We start from the raw sequence: 20,725 nt of genomic DNA, 5'->3' as shown, positions 1-20,725 counted from the left end.
GGATTCTGCGGAAATACAATTTCCGAAATTCCGATCAGAAATTGCATTTCCGCATCGGAATGCGGAAATCGGTAATGCAAGTGCCGTAGGCGGATTTCCGCCGGAAATCGCTGAAATTTCCGCCGGAAATTGCGGAAATTCCACCCGACTTTAACATCGATTTTCTCACAAACTATAAGGTCTTTTTGAAAACTTTTTTTTTTATCTTGTTCACAAGATTCTGTTTAATAAACCCTGAAAACTTGGTGTTTCTAGGACTTAAGGAAAATTCCGCATTGGAATGCGGAAATTGGTAGCGGAAAGTGGAATCGGTAATTGGTACATGACGGAATTCGGATTTACTACGGAATCTGAAATTGGCATTTCGACCATCCCTACCTTATCTGATGGGTAGGTGTGCTAGGGGGTGACAGGTGGTGACAGGAGGTGATTGATGGGTGTCTCAAGGTGTGATTAGAGGGGGGAATAGATGCAAGCAATGCACTGGCGAGGTGATCAGGGCTGGGGTCTGAGAGCGTTCTGAGGGTGTGGGCGGGTGATTGGGTGCCCTAGGGGCAGATAGGGGTCTGATCTGATGGGTAGCAGTGACAGGTGGTGACAGGGGGTGATTGATGGGTGATTGATGGGTAATTAGTGGGTGTTTAGAGGAGAGAACAGATGTAAACAATGCACTTGGGAGGTGATCTGATGGGGTGATTGATGGGTGATTGACAGGTGATCAGTGGGTTATTACAGGGAAGAACAGATGTAAATAATGCACTGGCGAATTGATAAGGGGAGTCTGAGGGCAATCTGAGCATGTGGGCGGTTGATTGGGTGCCCGCAAGGGGCAGATTAGGGTCTAATCTGATGGGTAACAGTGACAGGTAGTGATAGGGGGTGATTGATGGGTAATTAGTGGATGTTTAGAGGAAAGAACAGATGTAAACAATGCACTTGGGAGGTGATCTGACAGCGGGTTTGCGGGCGATCTGATGGTGTGGGTGGGTGATCAGATTGCCTACAAAGGGAAGGTTAGGGGCTGATTGATGGGTGGCAGTGACAGGGGGTGGCAGGGGGTGATTGATGGGTGATTGACAGGTGATTGACAGGTGATCAGTGGGTTATTACAGGGAAGAACAGATGTACATAATGCACTGGCGAATTGATAAGGGGGGGTCTGAGGGCAATCTGAGCGTGTGGGCGGTGAATTGGGTGCCCGCAAGGGGCAGATTAGGGTCTAATCTGATTGGTAACAGTGACAAGTGGTGATAGGGGGTGATTGATGGGTAATTAGTGGGTGTTTAGAGGAGAGAACAGATGTAAACAATGCACTTGGGAGGTGATCTGACGGCGGGTTTGCGGGTGATCTGGTGGTGTGGGTGGGTGATCAGATTGCCCGCAAGGGGCAGGTTAGGGGCTGATTGATGGGTGGCAGTGACAGGGGGTGATTGATGGGTGATTGACAGGTGATTGACAGGTGATTGACAGGTGATCAGTGGGTTATTACAGGGGGATAGATGCATACAGTACACAGGGGGGGGGGGGGGTCTGGGGAGAATCTGAGGGGTGGGGGGTGATCAGGAGCCCCCAGGGTGCAGTTAGGGACCTAATAAAAAAATAACGTTGACAGATAGTGACAGGGAGTGATTGATGGGTGATTATGATAGGGGAGTGATTGGGTGCAAACAGTGGTCTGGGGGTTGGCAGGGGGGTCTGAGGGATGCTGTGGGCGATCAGAGGGAAGGGGGGCAGGATCAGTGTGTTTGGTGAAAACTAGGGTGGCTGCAGACTGCCCTGGGACCACCAGGGCAGGAGGCAGCCTGTATAATACACTTTGTATACATTACAAAGTGTATTATACACTTTGTATGCGGCGATCGTGGGGTTAACAATCTGCCGGCTCTTCAGAACGGCTGGCGGGTTGTCGTCGTGGGTGGGTGGAGCCTATTGCCGGCGGATGCGCCCGGCCCGAAAGCGACCCAGGACCCGATGCCAATCTGCATTACATGGTCCTGGGGCTGCCACTTTGCCACCGCCAATCCACAGTGGGCGGTCGGCAAGTGGTTAAAGACTCTGTGAGAGAGAGTTAAATAGCGTGTGAGTTACAGTACTAGCTAGGTGTATTTGTGAGAGAGTGACAGATAGATTGTTAGTTTGAGTGATAAATTGTAGTGTAGTGTGCTAGACAGTACTTGCTGTGTGGAGAGGGTTAGACAGAGCCAGCCAGGCCGCAGGCTTAGTGTTTGACAGAGTAAGAGTGAGTTAGGTGATTGATTAGTTGAGTGTAGTGCCATTTTTTTTCCTAATTTTTGTTTTTGTTTGTTTTCTTTATTTAGTTTTCTTGATTTATTTTCTTTATTTCACCCACTTAATTTCTGATCTGTTCTGTTGCTCATGCCCCTTCCCAGGGGTCTAGTGCTGGGAAAAGAGGTGAGTGGACTCGCCCTAAAAACCCCTGCACCGTGCGTAGCGCGGCGCACCAACAATGGGCGTGGTCAAGCATAACATGGGCGTGGTCGTGGGTGGGGCCAAATATACATGACCTTAGCAGTGATGTAAAAGGTGTGTCGGGGAAGTTTGAGCTCTGCTGTAGTGTATCCCCCAAAAATAGATGTAATCTGACAGCATTTCACCAAAAAGACACATAATCTGGTAGAAGTTCCTCCAAAATACAGATAATATGGCAGTGGTTCCCCCAAAATAGACAATGTGGCAGCAGCAGTTCCCCCCAACATACACATAATCTGGAAGCAGTTCCCCAAAATACGTGATACCTGGCAGTGGATCATCCAAAATACATGTAACACCCAAAATACATATAATCTGGCAGCAGTGGTCCCCCAAACATACACAATCTGGCAGCAGGTCCCCAAAATAAACGTAATCTCGCAGCAGCCGTTCCCCTAACATACACATAATCTGGCAGCTGTTCCCCAAAATACACTTGGGGCTTGATTCACAAAGCGTTGCTAACCTACTTAGCACGTCTAAAGTCTTTAGACGCACTAACCAGGGTGCTAAGTAGGTTAGCACCGGGTTTCTCAATCAGATCGCGCACTAACCTTGCGCGCACAAAGTTTTACGCGCGCAAAGTTTTACGCGCGCTAAGTCCCATAGGCTTTAATGGGCACTTCGCGTGGAGCGCCCTGCGCCCTGTGCAGTACGCACGTAAAGTGTTACGCGCGAAAAGCTTGTTTAGACATGCTAAGGGGGTTTTCACAGGCGTGCTAACAGTTAGCACCGCTTTGTGAATCAAGCCCTTAGTCTGTTACATAGTTACATAGTTACATAGTTATTTTGGCTGAAAAAAGACATACGTCCATCGAGTTCAACCAGTACAAAGTACAACTCCAGCCCGTCTCTCACATACCCCTGTTGATCCAGAGGAAGGCGAAAAAAACCCCACCAGGCATGGTCCAATTAGCCCCAAATGGGAAAAATTCCTTCCTGACTCCAGATGGCAATCAGATAAAATCCCTGGATCAACATCATTAGGCATAACCTAGTAATTGTAGCCATGGATGTCTTTCAACACAAGGAAAGCATCTAAGCCCCCTTTAAATGCAGGTATAGAGTTTGCCATAACGACTTCCTGTGGCAATGCATTCCACATCTTAACCACTCTTACTGTAAAGAACCCTTTCCTAAATAAATGGCTAAAACGTTTTTCCTCCATGCGCAGCTCATGTCCTCTAGTCCTTTGAGAAGGCCTAGGGACAAAAAGCTCATCCGCCAAGCTATTATATTGCCCTCTAATGTATTTATACATGTTAATTAGATCTCCTCTAAGGCGTCTTTTCTCTAGACTAAATAAACCCAGTTTATCTAACCTTTCTTGGTAAGCGAGACCTTCCATCCCACGTATCAATTTTGTAGCTCGTCTCTGCACCTGCTCTAAAACTGCAATATCTTTTTTGTAATGTGGTGCCCAGAACTGAATTCCATATTCCAGATGTGGCCTTACTAGAGAGTTAAACAGGGGCAATATTATGCTAGCATCTCGAGTTTTTATTTCCCTTTTAATGCATCCCAAAATTTTGTTCGCTTTAGCTGCAGCGGCTTGGCATTGAGTACGATTATTTAACTTGTTGTCGATGAGTACTCCTAAGTCCTTCTCCAAGTTTGATGTTCCCAACTGTATCCCATTTATTTTGTATGGTGCTAGACCATTGGTACGACCAAAATGCATGACTTTACATTTGTCAACATTGAATTTCATCTGCCATGTATGTGCCCATATAGCCATCCTATCCAGATCCTGTTGCAATATGACACTATCTTCCTGAGAGTTGATGATTCTGCACAATTTTGTATCATCTGCAAAAACAGCAACATTGCTCACTACTGCATCTACTAGGTCATTAATAAATAAATTGAAGAGCACTGGACCCAGTACAGACCCCTGTGGGACCCCACTGCTAACAGTCTCCCATTTTGAGTACGATCCATTGACCACAACTCTTTGTTTTCTGTCCATTAGCCAGTTCCCTATCCATGCACACAAACTCTTCCCCAGTCCTTGCATCCTCAACTTTTGCACCAGACTTCTGTGGGGAACAGTGTCGAAGGCCTTTGCAAAGTCCAAGTATATCACATCTACAGCATTCCCAATATCCATATTAGCATTCACTACCTCATAAAAGCTGAGCATGTTAGTCAAACAGGACCTGTCTTTAGTAAACCCATGTTGATGCTGAGAAATAAGATTATTTTCTACTATGAAGTCATGTATTGTATCTCTTAGTAACCCCTCAAATAGTTTGCATACAACTGATGTTAAGCTTACAGGTCTATAATTTCCTGGATCAGATTTTTTGCCCTTCTTAAATAATGGGAAAACGTGGGCTGTACGCCAATCCACTGGGACTCTGCTAGTTGCAAGAGAGTCACAAAAGATAAGATAAAGGGGCTTAGCTATAACTGAACTTAATTCTCTTAGGACCCGAGGATGCATGCCATCCGGGCCAGGTGCCTTGTCTATTTTTAATTTATTTAGTCTTGCCTTTACTTCTTCCTGCGTTAAGTATTTAATATTACAGTTAGAAGATTGAGACTCTTCTGCCTCTGTAATTTGCAACAGTGCTGTTTCCTTTGTGAAGACAGAAGCAAAGAAAGCATTTAATAACTCTGCCTTACCTTGGTCGTCCACCATTGAGTTCCCACCCTCATCCTTTAGGATTCCTATACAGTCAACCTTTCTTCTTTTAGAGTTGATGTACTTGTAAAACTTTTTTGGGTTAGATTTGATATCCCTAGCGATTTGATTTTCAGCTTCGATCTTTGCCAGCCTAATTTCTTTTTTACAATTTTTATTGCACTCCTTATAATTGCTTAGTGCAGCCTCAGTCCCCTCCTGTTTTAGGACCTTATAGGCATTCTTTTTCCTCTTCATTTTATCCCTAACCTTTCTATTCATCCATAGAGGCCTTTTTTTATTCCTAGACATTTTGTTTCCATATGGGATATACATACTACAATATTGATTGAGAATACGTTTAAAAGCTTGCCATTTCCCTTCAGTGTCGTCCCCTTGTAGTACATTATCCCAGTTCACCAAACTTAGTGCCTGCCTAATTTGATTGAACTTTGCTTTTCTAAAATTCATAGTTTTAGTGGTCCCGCTGCCCCGTGGCCTATCAGTCACCAGATCAAACGTTATCATGTTGTGATCACTATTTCCCAAATGTTCTTGAACCTGCACATTTGATACATTATCTGGTCTATTAGAAATGATCAGATCCAGTAACGCATTCCCCCTAGTTGGTTCCGTTACCATTTGAGTCAAGTAATTGTCCTGTAGTGCTGCCAGAAATCTGCTGCTTTTACCAGAATGGGTAGCCTCAATACCCCAGTCAATGTCTGGAAAGTTGAAGTCGCCCATAATTATGACCTCGTTTTTACTTGCAGCTTTTTCAATCTGCTGTAGTAATCGCAGTTCTGCAGCTTCATTAATAAGAGGTGGTCTGTAGCATACCCCAATAAGCAATTGGCAACTTTTATTTCCACCATGAATATTTACCCAAACGGACTCCACATCTTCGCAATCTTCCTCCATCTCATCGTTGAGGACAGCTGTAAAAGAATTCTTAACAAAGAGACAAACCCCTCCACCTTTTTTCCCTGTTCTATCCCTCCTAAACACATTGTATCCTTTTAAATTAGCTATCCAGTCATGGCTTTCATCCATCCATGTCTCGGTTATTCCCACAATGTCACAGCAGTTCCACAAAAATGCAGATAATCTGACAGCAGTTCCCCCAAAATAGGTACCCCCAGCATAGGTAGCCAGGTCTATAGGTGTCCCCAGTATAAGTAGCCATGAGTATAGTAATCCCCAGTATATGTAGCCAGAGGTATAGTTGCCTAGTATATGTAGCAAGGGGTATAGGTGCCCAGTATATGTAGTCAGGGGTATAGTAGTCCCCAGTATATGTAGCCAGAGGTTTAGGTGTCCAGTATATGTAGCCAGGGGTATTTGTACCCAGTATATGTAGTCAGGGGTATAGTAGTCCCTAGTATATGTAGCCAGTGGTATATGTGCCCAATATACGTAAGCAGGGGTATATGTGCCCAGTATATGCACGCAGGGGTATATGTGCCCAGTATATATAGGCAGGGGTATATGTGCCCAGTATATGTAGGCAGGGGTATATGTGCCCAGTATATGTAGGCAGGGGTATTTGTGCCCAGTATATGTAGCCAGGGGTATATGTGCCCAGTATATGTAGCCAGGGGTATATGTCCCAGTATATGTAGCCAGGGGTATATGTGCCCAGTATACTGTATGTAGCCAGGGGTATATGTGTCCAGTATATGTAGGCAGGGGTATATGTGCCCAGTATATGTAGGCAGGGGTATATGTGCCCAGTATATGTAGACAGGGGTATATGTGCCCAGTATATGTAGACAGGGGTATATGTGCCCAGTATATGTAGGCAGAGGCATATGTCCCCAGTATATGTAGTCAGGGGTATATGTGCCCAGTATATGTAGGCAGAGGTACAGTGGTGTGAAAAACTATTTGCCCCCTTCCTGATTTCTTATTCTTTTGCATGTTTGTCACACTTAAATGTTTCTGCTCATCAAAAACCGTTAACTATTAGTCAAAGAAAACATAATTGAACACAAAATGCAGTTTTAAATGATGGTTTTTATTATTTAGTGAGAAAAAAACCTCAAAACCTACATGGCCCTGTGTGAAAAACAAATTGCCCCCTGAACCTAATAACTGGTTGGGCCACACTTAGCGGCAATAACTGCAATCAAGCGTTTGCGATAACTTGCAACGAGTCTTTTACAGCGCTCTGAAGGAATTTTGGCCCACTCATCTTTGCAGAATTGTTGTAATTCAGCTTTATTTGAGGGTTTTCTAGCATGAACCGCCTTTTTAAGGTCATGCCACAACATCTCAATAGGATTCAGGTCAGAACTTTGACTAGGCCTCTCCAAAGTCTTCATTTTGTTTTTCTTCAGCCATTCAGAGGTGAATTTGCTGGTGTGTTTTGGGTCATTGTCCTGCTGCAGCACCCAAGATCGCTTCAGCTTGAGTTGACGAACAGATGGCCGGACATTCTCCTTCAGGATTTTTTGGCAGACAGTAGAATTCATGGTTCCATCTATCACAGCATGCCTTCCAGGTCCTGAAGCAGCAAAACAACCCCAGACCATCACACTACCACCACCATATTTTACTGTTGGTATGATGTTCTTCTGCTGAAATGCTGTGTTACTTCTACGCCAGATGTAACGGGACACGCACCTTCCAAACAGTTCAACTTTTGTCTCATCGGTCCACAAGGTATTTTCCCAAAAGTCTTGGCAATCATTGAGATGTTTTTTTAGCAAAATTGAGACGAGCCTTAATGTTCTTTTTGCTTAAAAGTGGTTTGCGCCTAAGGCCCCGTTCACACTTGCGGTTCTCTGCCAAACGGACCGGATGACCTGACCGGATCCGGACCGGATCCGGATCGAAACCGTACGGTTCTGATCCGGATCCGGTCCGGATCCGGTCAGTTTGCATCAGGTGTTCATCAGGATGCGATCCGGATCCGTTTGGCAAAAGATAGTAGAAAAGGAATAAAAATGTTGGGGTCTGGGAGGTCAGCAGAAGGTGGACCTGTGGAATCAGGCCCTCCGCTGTTTAGCACTCACCTCCACCTCCGACATACTGCCAACATCTCCAGCACGTTTAAAATCACTGCTGCTCCACTCCAAAATGCTTGCCCATGTGTCCCCATCCAAAATCGCCGCTTCAATACGCATAGGAAGTGGGGTAGAACATCCGGATTTTTAGCCAGTGTGTTGTGCGCTCTCCGGTTCTCATTGGTTTGTATTGGCCGGATGGTGCAGTCCGGCTCCGCTCCGGATACGGCTGCCGGAGGAGCCGGACCAAAAAATAGCGCATGTTGGGTCTTATGCCGGAGTCCGGATCCGGTCCGGATCCGGTCCGGACGAAACTGACGCATGTGAACGGACGCATAGGCTTTCATTGCTATGCCGTGCGTCCGTTCCGTCCGTTCTGCATGCGGTCCGGCTCCGGCACGGCGATTCCGGACGGCGACCGCTAATGTGAACCGGGCCTTAGATATCTTCCATGCAGGCCGTTTTTGCCCAGTCTCTTTCTTATGGTGGAGTCGTGAACACTGACCTTAATTGAGGCAAGTGAGGCCTGCAGTTCTTTAGCTGTTGTCCTGGGGTCTTTTGTGGCCTCTCGGATGAGTTTTCTCTGTGCTCTTGGGGTAATTTTGGTTGGCCAGCCACTCCTGGGAAGGTTCATCACTGTTCCATGTTTTTGCCATTTGTGGATAATGGCTCTCACTGTGGTTTGCTGGAGTCCCAAAGCATTAGAAATGGCTTTAAAACCTTTACCAGACTGATAGATTTCAATTACAGTACTTTTGTTCTCATTTGTTCCTGAATTTCTTTGGATCTTGGCATGATGTCTAGCTTTTGAGGTGCTTTTGGTCTACTTCTCTATGTCAGATAGCTCCTATTTAAGTGATTTCTTGATTGAAACAGGTGTGGCAGTAATCAGGCCTGGGGGTGACTACAGAAATTGAACTCAGGTGTAATAAACCACCTCTAAGTTATTTTTTAACAAGGGGGGGCAATCACTTTTTCACACAGGGCCATGTAGATTTGGAGTTTTTTTTTCTCACTAAATAATAAAAGCCATCATTTCAAACTGCATTTTGTGTTCAATTAGGTTATCTTTGACTAATAGTTAATGGTTTTTGATGAGCAGAAACATTTAAGTGTGACAAACATGCAAAAGAAGAAGAAATCAGGAAGGGGGCAAATAGTTTTTCACACCACTGTATATGTCCCCAGTATATGTAGGCAGGTCTATATGTGCCCAGTATATGCAGGCAGAGGTATATGTCCCCAGTATATATAGCCAGAGGTATATGTGCCCAGTATATGTATCCAGAGGTATATGTGCCCAGTATATGTAGCCAGAGGTATATGTACCCAGTATATATAGTCAGGGGTATATGTCCCAGTGTATGTAGTCAGGGGTATATGTGCCCAGTATATGTAGGCAGAGGTATATGTCCCCAGTATATGTAGTCAGGGGTATATGTCCCCAGAATAGGTAGTCAGGTGTCCCCCCAGTAGGAGGGGAGCAGCACAGTGGAAGGAGAGTGGTGTGCAGCGTAGAGAAGGGAGGACGTCTCCCCTCCTTCCCTCACCTTGGGGCTCTCCATCCCTCGCTCTCCCCTCCAAAACTAAAATGTGCGGCGGCCGGCAGCGGGCGGGACTTACCTCTTCCTCGTTCTGGCGAGAGAGGGAGCACTCCACTGCCGCTAGTCTGGTCTGGTCTAGACCAGAGCAGCGGCACACAGATCTTACCTGGCGCTTGGATCGAGGAAGAGGTAAGTCCTGCCCGCTGCCAGCCACCGCACATTTTAGTTCTGGAGGGGAGAGCGAGAGATTGAGAGCCCCAAGGTGAGGGTAGGGGGGGAGACGTCCCTCCTTCTCCACGCTGCACACACTTTCCTTCCACTGTGCTGCTCCCCTCCACACATGTGGAAGGAGAGTGTGTGCAGCGTGGAGGAGGGGGGACGTCTCCCTCCCCCCTTCCCTCACCTTGGGGCTCTCCATCTCTCGCTCTCCCCTCTGAAAAAAGCAGGTGGACGTCGTCCACCCACGTTCAGGCCCCACTCGACCCCTGCCCCTTCCGCAATAAAGTTTGTGGCCCCAAAATAATGGAGCGAGAGTAGAAGCAATTTCCTGCCACTCCTAAAAGGAAATGGAGTGAAGGTGGTGTTGTTGGATCACGTCAAGTATGTGATCAAGTTGAGGGTGGCAGCAGCAGCAGGAAGCGTTCCCCCCTGGTCAGAGATGTCTTCCCTGTGTTCACAGCACGCAGGACAATTTTGACAGAGCAGGAGGCGAAGAGAATTGGGGATAATTTAGATCAGGAACCCTCTAACCAGTCTGAGGAACTTGAAGCTAGTTGCAGCAGCACAAGTAGTGGTCGCCAGGTTCCTCATGACCATAACCCGACCGCAGCTGCTTCACTTGACGAGGTTGCTTCCTCCCAGTACTCCGCTCCAGAAGTAAAGCACACCTACATCGCTGATGCACGTTTGACGGAATTCTGGATTTCCGCGGAACCGGAAATTGCACTTTCCGATCATCCCTACTTGTGTGCATAATCAATACTGTCTGTTTACAAATCACAAGTGTAATGCTTTGGGGTTATACTTTGACCACCCACAGCAACAAGGCTGGTAGCTGAATAACGGAAGAGGCTACACAAGCTACCCAGAGCAACTGCAGCTCTGGGCTTCCAATATAGCTGCAAATAAGATGCAATGAAAGCACAGTGCGATGTTGTGCTGCCTTAGCGATAGCAAGCATTCAGACAGGTACAAGGCAGGACAGGACTATAGATTGGACAGTCATGTCCACAGAAGCAGAGCAAGCAGGCTAACAAAAGTCACCAGCAAGCATCCACACAGGGAAGACTACAGGAAAGAACGTAACTAATAGCAACACAACTATGCTAGCTAAGCACGGGTGATCACGATACAACATACCGAAACGTGCTAAACAGACTAGCTAACACAGTAACTGAGAAATCTCTGTGGCTCGAATAAAGAAATTAACAAACGGCTCAACTAATGGATAAATATATATTAGCAAGTCTGCATATATATTTATCAAGAACTAGCTAAAGCATAAGTAATAAGGTCACATTGAACAATAACAAAACTATACAGATTAGCACGGTGCCCAGCAGACCAGCATAGTGATCGCTATGATGGGCAAGGTCTAAAAGGGGAAACAGACTTTTATGCCGCTCCGACCAATGGATGCAAGTATGCAAATCTCTACACAGCTGAATGGTAATCATTCAATCCTGAGCTGGCTTGATTACTATTTGCTAGCTGGTTGTGAATGCAAAGGACTCTCATAGGAAATACATGCAGTATTATGTAACAACATGACTGCAGGAAATCCAGGGTTATCTGGCTGCAGCTCAGCTGTAGTAAGCAATTGGTGGAATGATGCCAGCATCCTGAGCTGCCCAGAAGTGCAGAGCACTTGCAAATGACAAAGTGACTCATTGCAAATGCACAACCGACTGCAAGCAGACAAGCCAGAACTGTCCATTTGCAGCTCCACTGCAATGGACAGAATACACTACAGGAGGGATCCTTACAGTTTGATTTTCAAAGTCTATTCCTTGATCCTTAATGTATTCCAGCCAAGGTATCCAAATACCTACAAATTTAAGGAGGCAATTCCGTTGGCTATATGTAAGTTTATACAAAGGCAAGAATGCATTAACTGTGTTAACCCAATAGTCGGGGTTTTGGTTTTGGTTGGATCCAATGAAGAATTATTGTTTTTCTTGCAAAGTAGCACAGCATATCCCAGAGAAGTACCAGTCTCCTGGATTGTGTAATATCCCCAGAAATCCCCAGTAAATGTGATTTCGGTCCCTTCACTCCAGCTCCTCCAACCCCGGTACCTCAGCCTCCCGTATATGAAACAGTCATTCCATTTTAGCGCTGGAACTGTCTTGTAGTATTGCATAGATTGCAGAGAGGGGAGAGTGAAGGTGTTTTTGCAGAAGTAAGGGTATTCCAACCTTAATGACAGGCCAAGTTGTGCCCATTACCAAATATAAACTAAAACACACTGCTTATAAGTATACATATTATTATATATTACATTTCTCCGCCTCTTGTTCACTCCCTATTCCTTTAGATTGTAAGCTCACAAAGGCAGAGCTCTCTACAATTGTCACTGTAAATACTGTGATATCTACCAATTCTGTATTATATACCAATGTCCATATGTTGTGTTTACCCCTTTCTGTATTATTATGTACCCCATGCCTATTTTTTGCTAAGTACCAATCCACCACCATGTAAAGATACGCAAATAACATAATTTATCAGCGCTGGAATTCCCACACTCTGGACAAGTACCTGCAGTAGCCCAGTGCTCAACACAGAGATAAGTGGCCACCACCGTAAATAGACACAGAAGCAGGTATTGAATCCAATAGAGTGGGTTTACACTTTTAATCAAACATATAAATATGCAAGATAATGTTAAAATCACTCACATGCATTACTGAACCCCGTTGCATCAAATCGCACAATCAAAAATCAAGCACAATAACCTTCAATAAAGTGTTAGGTGCTGCATGACAGTATAGTGTCCATTACACGTTCTCCTTCCCAACCAGTTTTGGTCTTATGCTGTTGTCAGAGGATCCAGCATTTTTAAGTGGTATGAAATTCAAAGATACATTTTTGCTCTAAAACATTAAAGGGACTCCAAGCAGTAACTACAATCAAAATCTGAACTTACCTGGGGCTTTCTCCAGCCGACCGTAAGTGGGGAGGTTCCTCGGCGTCCTTCTGGCTCTTCTCCCAGGCCCTGGTCAGAAATGACTCCCGGCGGCTCCCGCGCATGCGCAGTACTGTCACGTCGGCCACCGTGATGACGCGAGGCAGCCGGCGTGGTGACGACTGACGTCATCTTTGCGGAAGAAGGAGCCCGACACTCGGGCGAGTGTCGCCGGGAGCCATTTCTGACCAGGGCCTGGGAGAAGAGCCAGAAGGACACAGAGGGACCTCCCGACCTACGGTGGGCTGGAGAAAGCCCCAGGTAATTTCAGATTTTGATTGTAGTTACTGCTCGGAGTCCCTTTAAACACAGCCAAAAAAAAACCAAAACATAGAAGAAAGTAAAAGACGGATATAATGTCTCTTGAAGGCATATTTACACTTACTCTGTGAGTTGCAGGACAAATTATCAGATTGTCTTGTAATTGAGTATACGTTGTGCAGGCAAAGTAGAGCAAATTCTCTACTTCATACCTGGATACAGCCAAATATATTCTGCATTATTTACACAGCTTATTATAGTGAAGTTAATCTGATAAGTGTGTTAAGGCAATCTTATGAATTGGTTTCTGAGTGAAGTAGGTGTTTGAGTATTAACCCTATAATGGGGAGCTAGGTTATTGCATGTGCTAGCAAAGACTCAAAAGAAACCTTTACAGTTCTGGTGTGGAGTGGTTTGTAGAAAAGAAGATCAAATACTGGCTTTAAAAATTGCATTGCTAAAGTTCTTCCAAATGCAAACAGGTCTCTCAATGCCAATTAAGATTATGTTGCCTCTCTTTTAATACAGCATCTTTTTTCAAAGACATTTTTAAGTTCTTTATTCCTCAGGCTGTAAATAAGGGGGTTTAATAGAGGAGGCATGATTGTATAGAATAGTGCATTGATCTTGTATTGACTGAAAGAGTTTGAAGATATAGGTCGAAAATATGCAAAGCTCCCACTAATGTAAAATAGACTGACTGACAAGAAATGAGGGATGCATGTGGAAAAGGTTTTACTGTGGTTTTTGGATGAGGAGAGTCTTAAGGCAGCCTTAATAATGAAAATATAGGAACTTATAATGAGTGGAAAGCATGTTAACACCAACAGCCCTCCAACTACATAAACTACAATTTCAGTAAGACTAGTATCAGAACAAGATATCTTCATGAGAGGTGGAATGTCACAAAAGAAATGGTCAATTTTGTTGGAATTGCAATAGTTCAGTCTAAAAGTGTTGACAGTATGGATAAGGGAGTAAGCCATCCCAACAAGCCATGCAGTTGTGGTTAACTGTAGGCATACTTTCTTATTCATGACAGTGTAATAGCATAGAGGGTTGCAAATAGAAACATATCTGTCATAAGCCATGGTAGACAGGAGTGTGGACTCAGTAGCAGCCATCACCAGATACAAATACAACTGCGCTACACATCCCGCATATGAAATGCTTTTCCTCTCTTGGAAAAAGTTGTGTAACATTTTAGGCATAGTTGTGGAAATGTAAATGATATCCAAACATCCCAAGTTTCCTATGAAAAAATACATTGGCGTGTGGAGAACAGGATTAAGATATATCATTAATATTATTATCCAGTTTCCTAAAAGGGTAAATATGTATATATTTAAAAACAGAATGTATAATGGAATCTGAAATGCAGGCAAATCTGAAATGTTGCTCAGCAAAAATTCTTTAGGTGAAGTAAAATTAAACATGGCAAATTGCATTCTCATCTGTAACTTAACCCAGAGAATTAAACTGTTGGGAAGAAAAATAAACAAACAAAAAAGATTAATAAAACTAATTTCTTATTTAGTAACAGTTTAATGTTGGTAGTTTCCCTGTAGCCACATTAAAGTGTATCCGAGATAAACTTGTACTCATTGCATAATTGTGTTCCTTTCATATAGTTTATAGGGCATTCCTCAAGCCAAATACTTTTTTTGTTTTGTTTTAATACTCTAATTCTGTATAAACTAAACAAGCCTACCCACAGCTTCGTTTGTGCCTTGGCACTGTAGCAAGGGCTTATGGGAGCTCAGTCTGGGCAGGAGAAGGAGGAGGTTACTAGCCATTGATTTCAGAGGCAGAGGGGAGGAGGAGAGGAGGCTGAATTTACACACAGGCAAGCTGATAGCATCTCCAGCCCTTAGCCTGTGACAATGTGACAAACAAAACATGGCTGCCCTCATTGTATCACAGGAATAAATAATCATAAACTTTTGAAGCTGTTTGCAGCTGGATATGCTGTGTAAACTATCTAAACTTTAGACAAGATATATAGACAAGTTAATTTTTCATCTCGAATCTGCTTTAACCCTCCTGGCGGTTTGCAAAAAAATCGCCAGGGGGCAGCAAATCTTTTTTTTAAAATTTTTTTTTTTTTTTTTCATGTAGCGAGACAAAGTCTCGCTACATGATAGCCGCTGCTCAGCGGCATCCCCCCAGCCCCTCCGATCGCCGCCGGCGATCGGAGATCCGGAGATCCCGTTCAAAGAACGGGATCTCCTGGAGGGCTTCCCCCGTCGCCATGGCGACGGGCGGGATGACGTCACCGACGTCATCGACGTCGTGACGTCAGAGGGGACTCCGATCTGCCCCATAGCGCTGCCTGGCACTGATTGGCCAGGCAGCGCACGGGGTCTGGGGGGGGGGGCGGCCGCGGCGAGAGGAATTGCGGCGGATCGGCGGGTAGCGGCGGCGATCGGGCACTGCACGCAGCTAGCAAAGTGCTAGCTGCGGGCAGCAAAAAAAAAATTATGCAAATCGGCCCAGCGGGGCCTGAGCGGTGCCTTCCGGCGGCATAGCCCGAACTCAGTTCGGGCTTACCGCCAGGAAGGTTAAGCATGTACCACTATGCTCCACCTATCTTCATTTTTATGTACAGCATCTGTAATTTGGAGCAGTGTGGTGAAAGTACACCAAAACATATTTTCAGAATAACCTTTACTTCTATCAAATGTTATTTCTATTGTCAACATGCTTCATTGCAATTATATTCATTGTAATGATGAACTTTAGTAGTGATGTATTTAAAATTAAATGCAGTAATTCTGTTGTCTTTGTTGCTTCTCAATAATTGTGACTTGTCTATTGAGAATATTATACCTGTCAATTTTTCATGATTTTGTGCCTTTTTTAAGTATTATATTTTCATTACTTCATATCTTTCAGCCTCTTAAGCTAGTGAGGTTCAAAATAGAATAATTTCTACTAGGTGATTATGTATTCTAAATGTTTAGAAATGTTGTTTTCACTTCTGATTACAATTGCAGTACTTAAAGTGACACTGGAGCAAAAGAAAAAAAAACTTCTGATATAATGAATTGGTTGTGTAGTACGGATAGTTAATAGAACATTAGTAGCAAAAAAAAAAGTGTCATATTTTTATTCTCAGTTATATAGCTTTTTTTATTATAACATTGCATCATTCTCTAATATGTGCAGTTTACACATTACACTTATTTTAAATGATTTCACAGAGCTAATGACCTTTTGAACTTTCCGCTGCAGGAAAACAATGAACAAACAAGAAACAATGAGAGACATTTGAGATAAGAGCTTCAAAAGACAGTGCTGTCCATGACTTTTTTGGTCGTGGAGCTCAGATAAGCTCTTTTGCATAGATAACAACGGAAGTTTCTTAATTCTACCGGTACTGAAAACAATATCTGTGCTGCTAATGTTTAATTTCTTAGCTGTACTACACATACAACTCATTATATCATAAGTTTATTTTCACTTCAGATTCTTGTTAACAACACACAATATCTTTGCCACAACAAGAATGTTAGATGAATCATCACTTTGCATATTCTATGTTGTTGTCCATATATTGTAAAGAACAGTTCTTCAAAGCAGCAGCCAATAGTAGTCATGTACAAGATAGTAGGAGCAGTTTTGTTTTATGGATGGCTGAACATTTACCTTATATAAGAAGAAGTGTAGAAATGAGGATCCACTTGGGTATTGTCTTGGTAATTACAATTCTAAAAAAATAGTGTAATTGTTAATTTGCTAAGCGAATAACAAAAGTAATACATAAGGACTGTTCATGACAGAATTTTATGGTACTTTTTTGCTTGTTTGACTAGTCAAACATGTTTTTAAAATATCAAAATATTTAATACAATTATGCAACATATTAGGTCCCTATATGTATACCCTGTTCAAAAATTCCAGTTACCTGACTTTTACAAGGATATTTTAGTTTCAGTGACATACTTTGACAAATCTGACAAATCTGGCAGCCAATGAGTTGAGCAGGGAGTACACCTGATATACAAAGCATATTTATTCTGGACCAGATATTTAGGTAGGAGTTGAGCATGCAGTATGCTAGTAACGTTTAAAACAATCTTGCATTTTAAAGATACTTTAATAAATCTTTCAAAAAGTACAGGTGAAAGTTTGTGTCAAATTATTCTAGATGAAAACTCTAGGAATGGAAGTAGCAGTTTGCAGGGTACAAACAAGCTGGGGACATCGTTCTGGCTGGTGATCATGGAGAGAAAATTGAGCCTGGGTGTACTGATTAATAGGGAAATAAGCTTCAGGAATAAAATCAGCATTCCCCTCAGCTTTCACCTAAGGAATATTGCAAAAATTAAACACCTCATACCTCCAGAAGATCTTCTAACCCTAGGTCATGCCTAGTTCATGCCTTTATCACTTCACAGCTGGACTACTGCCAATGTTCTCTATACAGGCCTTCCAAACAAAGACCTGCACCTCCTGCAATTAGTACAGAATGCTGCTGCAAGGCTGTTAACAAGCCAATCCTGCCATTGCCACATAACACCAACCCTTTGCTTACTGCACTGGCTAATGACAAAATGGAGAATTTGGTTCCTTGTACAATCTGGGCCCTGGATACCTGAAGGACTCAACTATATCACCCCCCCCCACACACACACACACACACACACACACACACACACACAAACACACACAATCTTAGATAAAAAGGCTCCAATAACTTGATCACCCCCAGAGTCGATCTCAAAACCTTTGGAGACAGAGCCCTCTGTCATGCTGCCCCTTCACTTTGAAACTCCCTGCCACACCCTTTCGCACATATCCATCCCTGAAAGCCAGTGTTGATCGGATACCTCATTATCCTATTCGAGTTTGGTCAAATTCGGATAGTAAACTATCCGAATTCACTCAAAGTTCTATATTTGAGTTAATCGAATATCCGATTTGACCTCCGATATCCGATGTTACTATCCGAGTCTGTATTCGAGTAAAATATTCGAGCTGGCCTTAAATAGCTTTTAAAACTTGTATTGGAAGTCAATGATGTATGAAACTACCTTTTTTATGAAGAAAAACATCAAGTGATTATGTGGTGATGTAGTAGTTATAAAAAAGGTATCAAAAATAGTAAATTAACTTCATGAAAAGTGTTTGCATGAGAAGGTGTGTCCAAAATGGTTGTAATTTGGAAGTCTTCATTTACGTCGTCTTCATCTTCTTCTTCTTCTTCTTCTTATATATCTTCTTCTTTTTCTTCTTCTTCTATATCTTCTTCTACTCGAATCTTCTTCATCTTCTACTTCTTGTATCTTCTTCTATTATCTTTTTCTTCTTCTATATTTTCTTCTTCTTCTATATCTTCTTCTTCTTCTATATCTTCTTCTTCTTCTATATCTTCTTCTTCTTCTTCTTCTTCTTCTTCTTCTGTATCGTCTTCTTCTTCTATATCTTCTTCTTCTTCTTCTGTATCTTCTTCTTCTATATCGTCTTCTTATTCGTCTTCTTCTTCTATATCATCTTCTTCTTCTTCTTCTTCTTCTATATCTTCTTCTTCTTCTATATCTTCTTCTTCTTCTTCTATCTATATCTTCTTCTTCTTCATCTTCTTCTTCTATATCTTCTTCTTCTTCTTCTATGACTTCTTCTTCTTCTTCTTCTTCTTCTTCTTCTTCTTCTTCTTCTTCTTCTATATCTTCTTCTATATCTTCTTCTTCTATATCTTCTTCTTCTATATCTTCTTCTTCTTCTATATCTTCTTCTATATCTTCTTCTTCTATATCTTCTTCTTCTTTCTTCTTCTTCTGCCTCTTCTTCTCTATCATTATATTATGTGTCTTGGTTTTCCTTTCTTTTGTAATATTTTTTTTTTACTTCATTTGTGGAAATATTTTATTTTAATAACACCATAGTTATATTTGTGTTGATGGCATAATAGGTAGGTAGTGGCACATTGCAAGCCACAGCGCCTTTTTCTGTGTACCCTGGCGGTGGTAAAATACAGACATCAGCAGGAGGAGGAAGTAGTTGCAGCTATTGTAGTGTGGTAATAGCTGGTAGGAGAGTGGGTGGCAGCAGAAAATAGTTCTTCTTCTGTTCTCCCTGGCAGTGGTAGCAGCACACAGACAGCAGAAGCTCAATGCAGCTACAGGAGGAGGAGTAGTGTGTGTCAGACAGTGTGATGTGAATGACATAATAGGCCTTGGGTGCTAGCGGTGGTTCCAGGGCCGTAAATAAACATCATGAGGTTCCAGACAGCGGTCGTGAAGCCCACATTGTGTCCAATACACAATTGGGACAGCACAGTTTTCAACCTGGACACCTCTCAATTAATTACAATTTTTTTTTTCAAAATAATGCAGCTATTTGTGAGCGTAAATAGCTGTTGGCGCATGGGCAGCAGCACCTTGTAATGTGTTCCCTGGCAGTGGAAACATACAGACAGCAGGAGGAAATACAGCAGCAGGCAGCGTGAGGAGGTTGAGTGTGTGGCAGACAGGCAGCAGGCAGCAGGCAGGAGGGCAGGCAGAGAGACATAATAGGCCCTGGGTCCTAGCAGTGGTTCCAGGGCCATAAATAAACATCATAAGGTTCCAGACAGCGGTTGTGAAGCCCACATTGTGTCCAATACACAATTGGGACAGCACAGTTTTCAACCCGGACACCTCTAAATTAATTACAATTTTTTTTTCAAATTTATGCAGCTATTTTTGAGTGTAATAGCTGGTGGCGCATGGGCAGCAGCACCTTGAAATGTGTTCCCTGGCAGTGGAGACACAGACAGGAAGAGGAAATACAACAGCAGGCAGTGTAAGGAGGTTGAGTGTGTGGCAGACTGGCAGCAGGCAGGAGGGCAGGCAGCGAGACATAATAGGCCCTGGGTCCTAGTGGTGGTTCCAGGGCCGTAAATGAACACCATGAGGTTCCAGACAGCGGTCGTGAAGCCCACATTGTGTCCAATACACAATTGGGACAGTACAGTTTTCAACCCAGACACCTCTAAATTAATTAAAACATTTTTTTTTTAAATTTATGCATTTATTTTTGAGCGTAATAGCTGGTGGCGGCATGGCGCATGGGCAGCAGCACCTTGTAATGTGTTCCCTGGCAGTGGAGACACAGACAGCAGGAGGAAATACAACAGCAGGCAGCGTGAGGAGGTTGAGTGTGTGGCAGACTGGCAGCAGGCAGGAGGGCAGGCAACGAGACATAATAGGCCCTGGGTCCTAGTGGTGGTTCCAGGGCCGTAAATAAACACCATGAGGTTCCAGACAGCGGTCGTGAAGCCCACATTGTGTCCAATACACAATTGGGACAGCACAGTTTTCAACCCGGGCACCTCTAAATTAATTACAATTTTTTTTCAAATTTATGCAGCTATTTTTGAGCGTAATAGCTGGTGGCGGCATGGCGCATGGGCAGCAGCCAGGGCCGGATTTCAGCCTAGCTATCATAGGCTGGGGCCTAGGGCAGCTGAATAACAAGGGCGATCTGCGGGCAGCGGGGTAGTACTGGCAGTTTACCTGCAAAAGCATTTTCACCCTAGCAGCAGGTTGCGGTCCTGCTGGTTTGCTATACAGCCAGCCTGATCAGATCCGCGCCTGCCCTGCTTCAGAGTTTGCTACTGCAGGCA

At 43.6% G+C, this 20,725-nt stretch overlaps 1 protein-coding gene across 1 annotated transcript in view; it reads right to left on the bottom strand.

Annotated features, from left to right (window-relative positions):
* Positions 1–12,667: 12,667 nt before the first annotated feature.
* Positions 12,668–20,725, bottom strand: part of LOC137527577 (olfactory receptor 12D1-like) — a 33,503-nt gene continuing 25,445 nt past the window's right edge. The window contains exons 2-3 of the mRNA XM_068248211.1: positions 13,968–14,486; positions 12,668–12,763 (exon numbers count right to left, since the gene is read on the bottom strand). Coding sequence (XP_068104312.1) covers positions 12,668–12,763; positions 13,968–14,486 — 615 coding nt within the window. The remainder of the gene's footprint in view (positions 12,764–13,967; positions 14,487–20,725) is intronic.

This window comes from Hyperolius riggenbachi, chromosome 1, assembly GCF_040937935.1.
Source record: "Hyperolius riggenbachi isolate aHypRig1 chromosome 1, aHypRig1.pri, whole genome shotgun sequence".
NCBI lineage: Eukaryota > Metazoa > Chordata > Amphibia > Anura > Hyperoliidae > Hyperolius > Hyperolius riggenbachi.
Note: the sequence above shows the minus strand (reverse complement) of the source record. Positions and strands in the feature narration are given on the sequence as shown.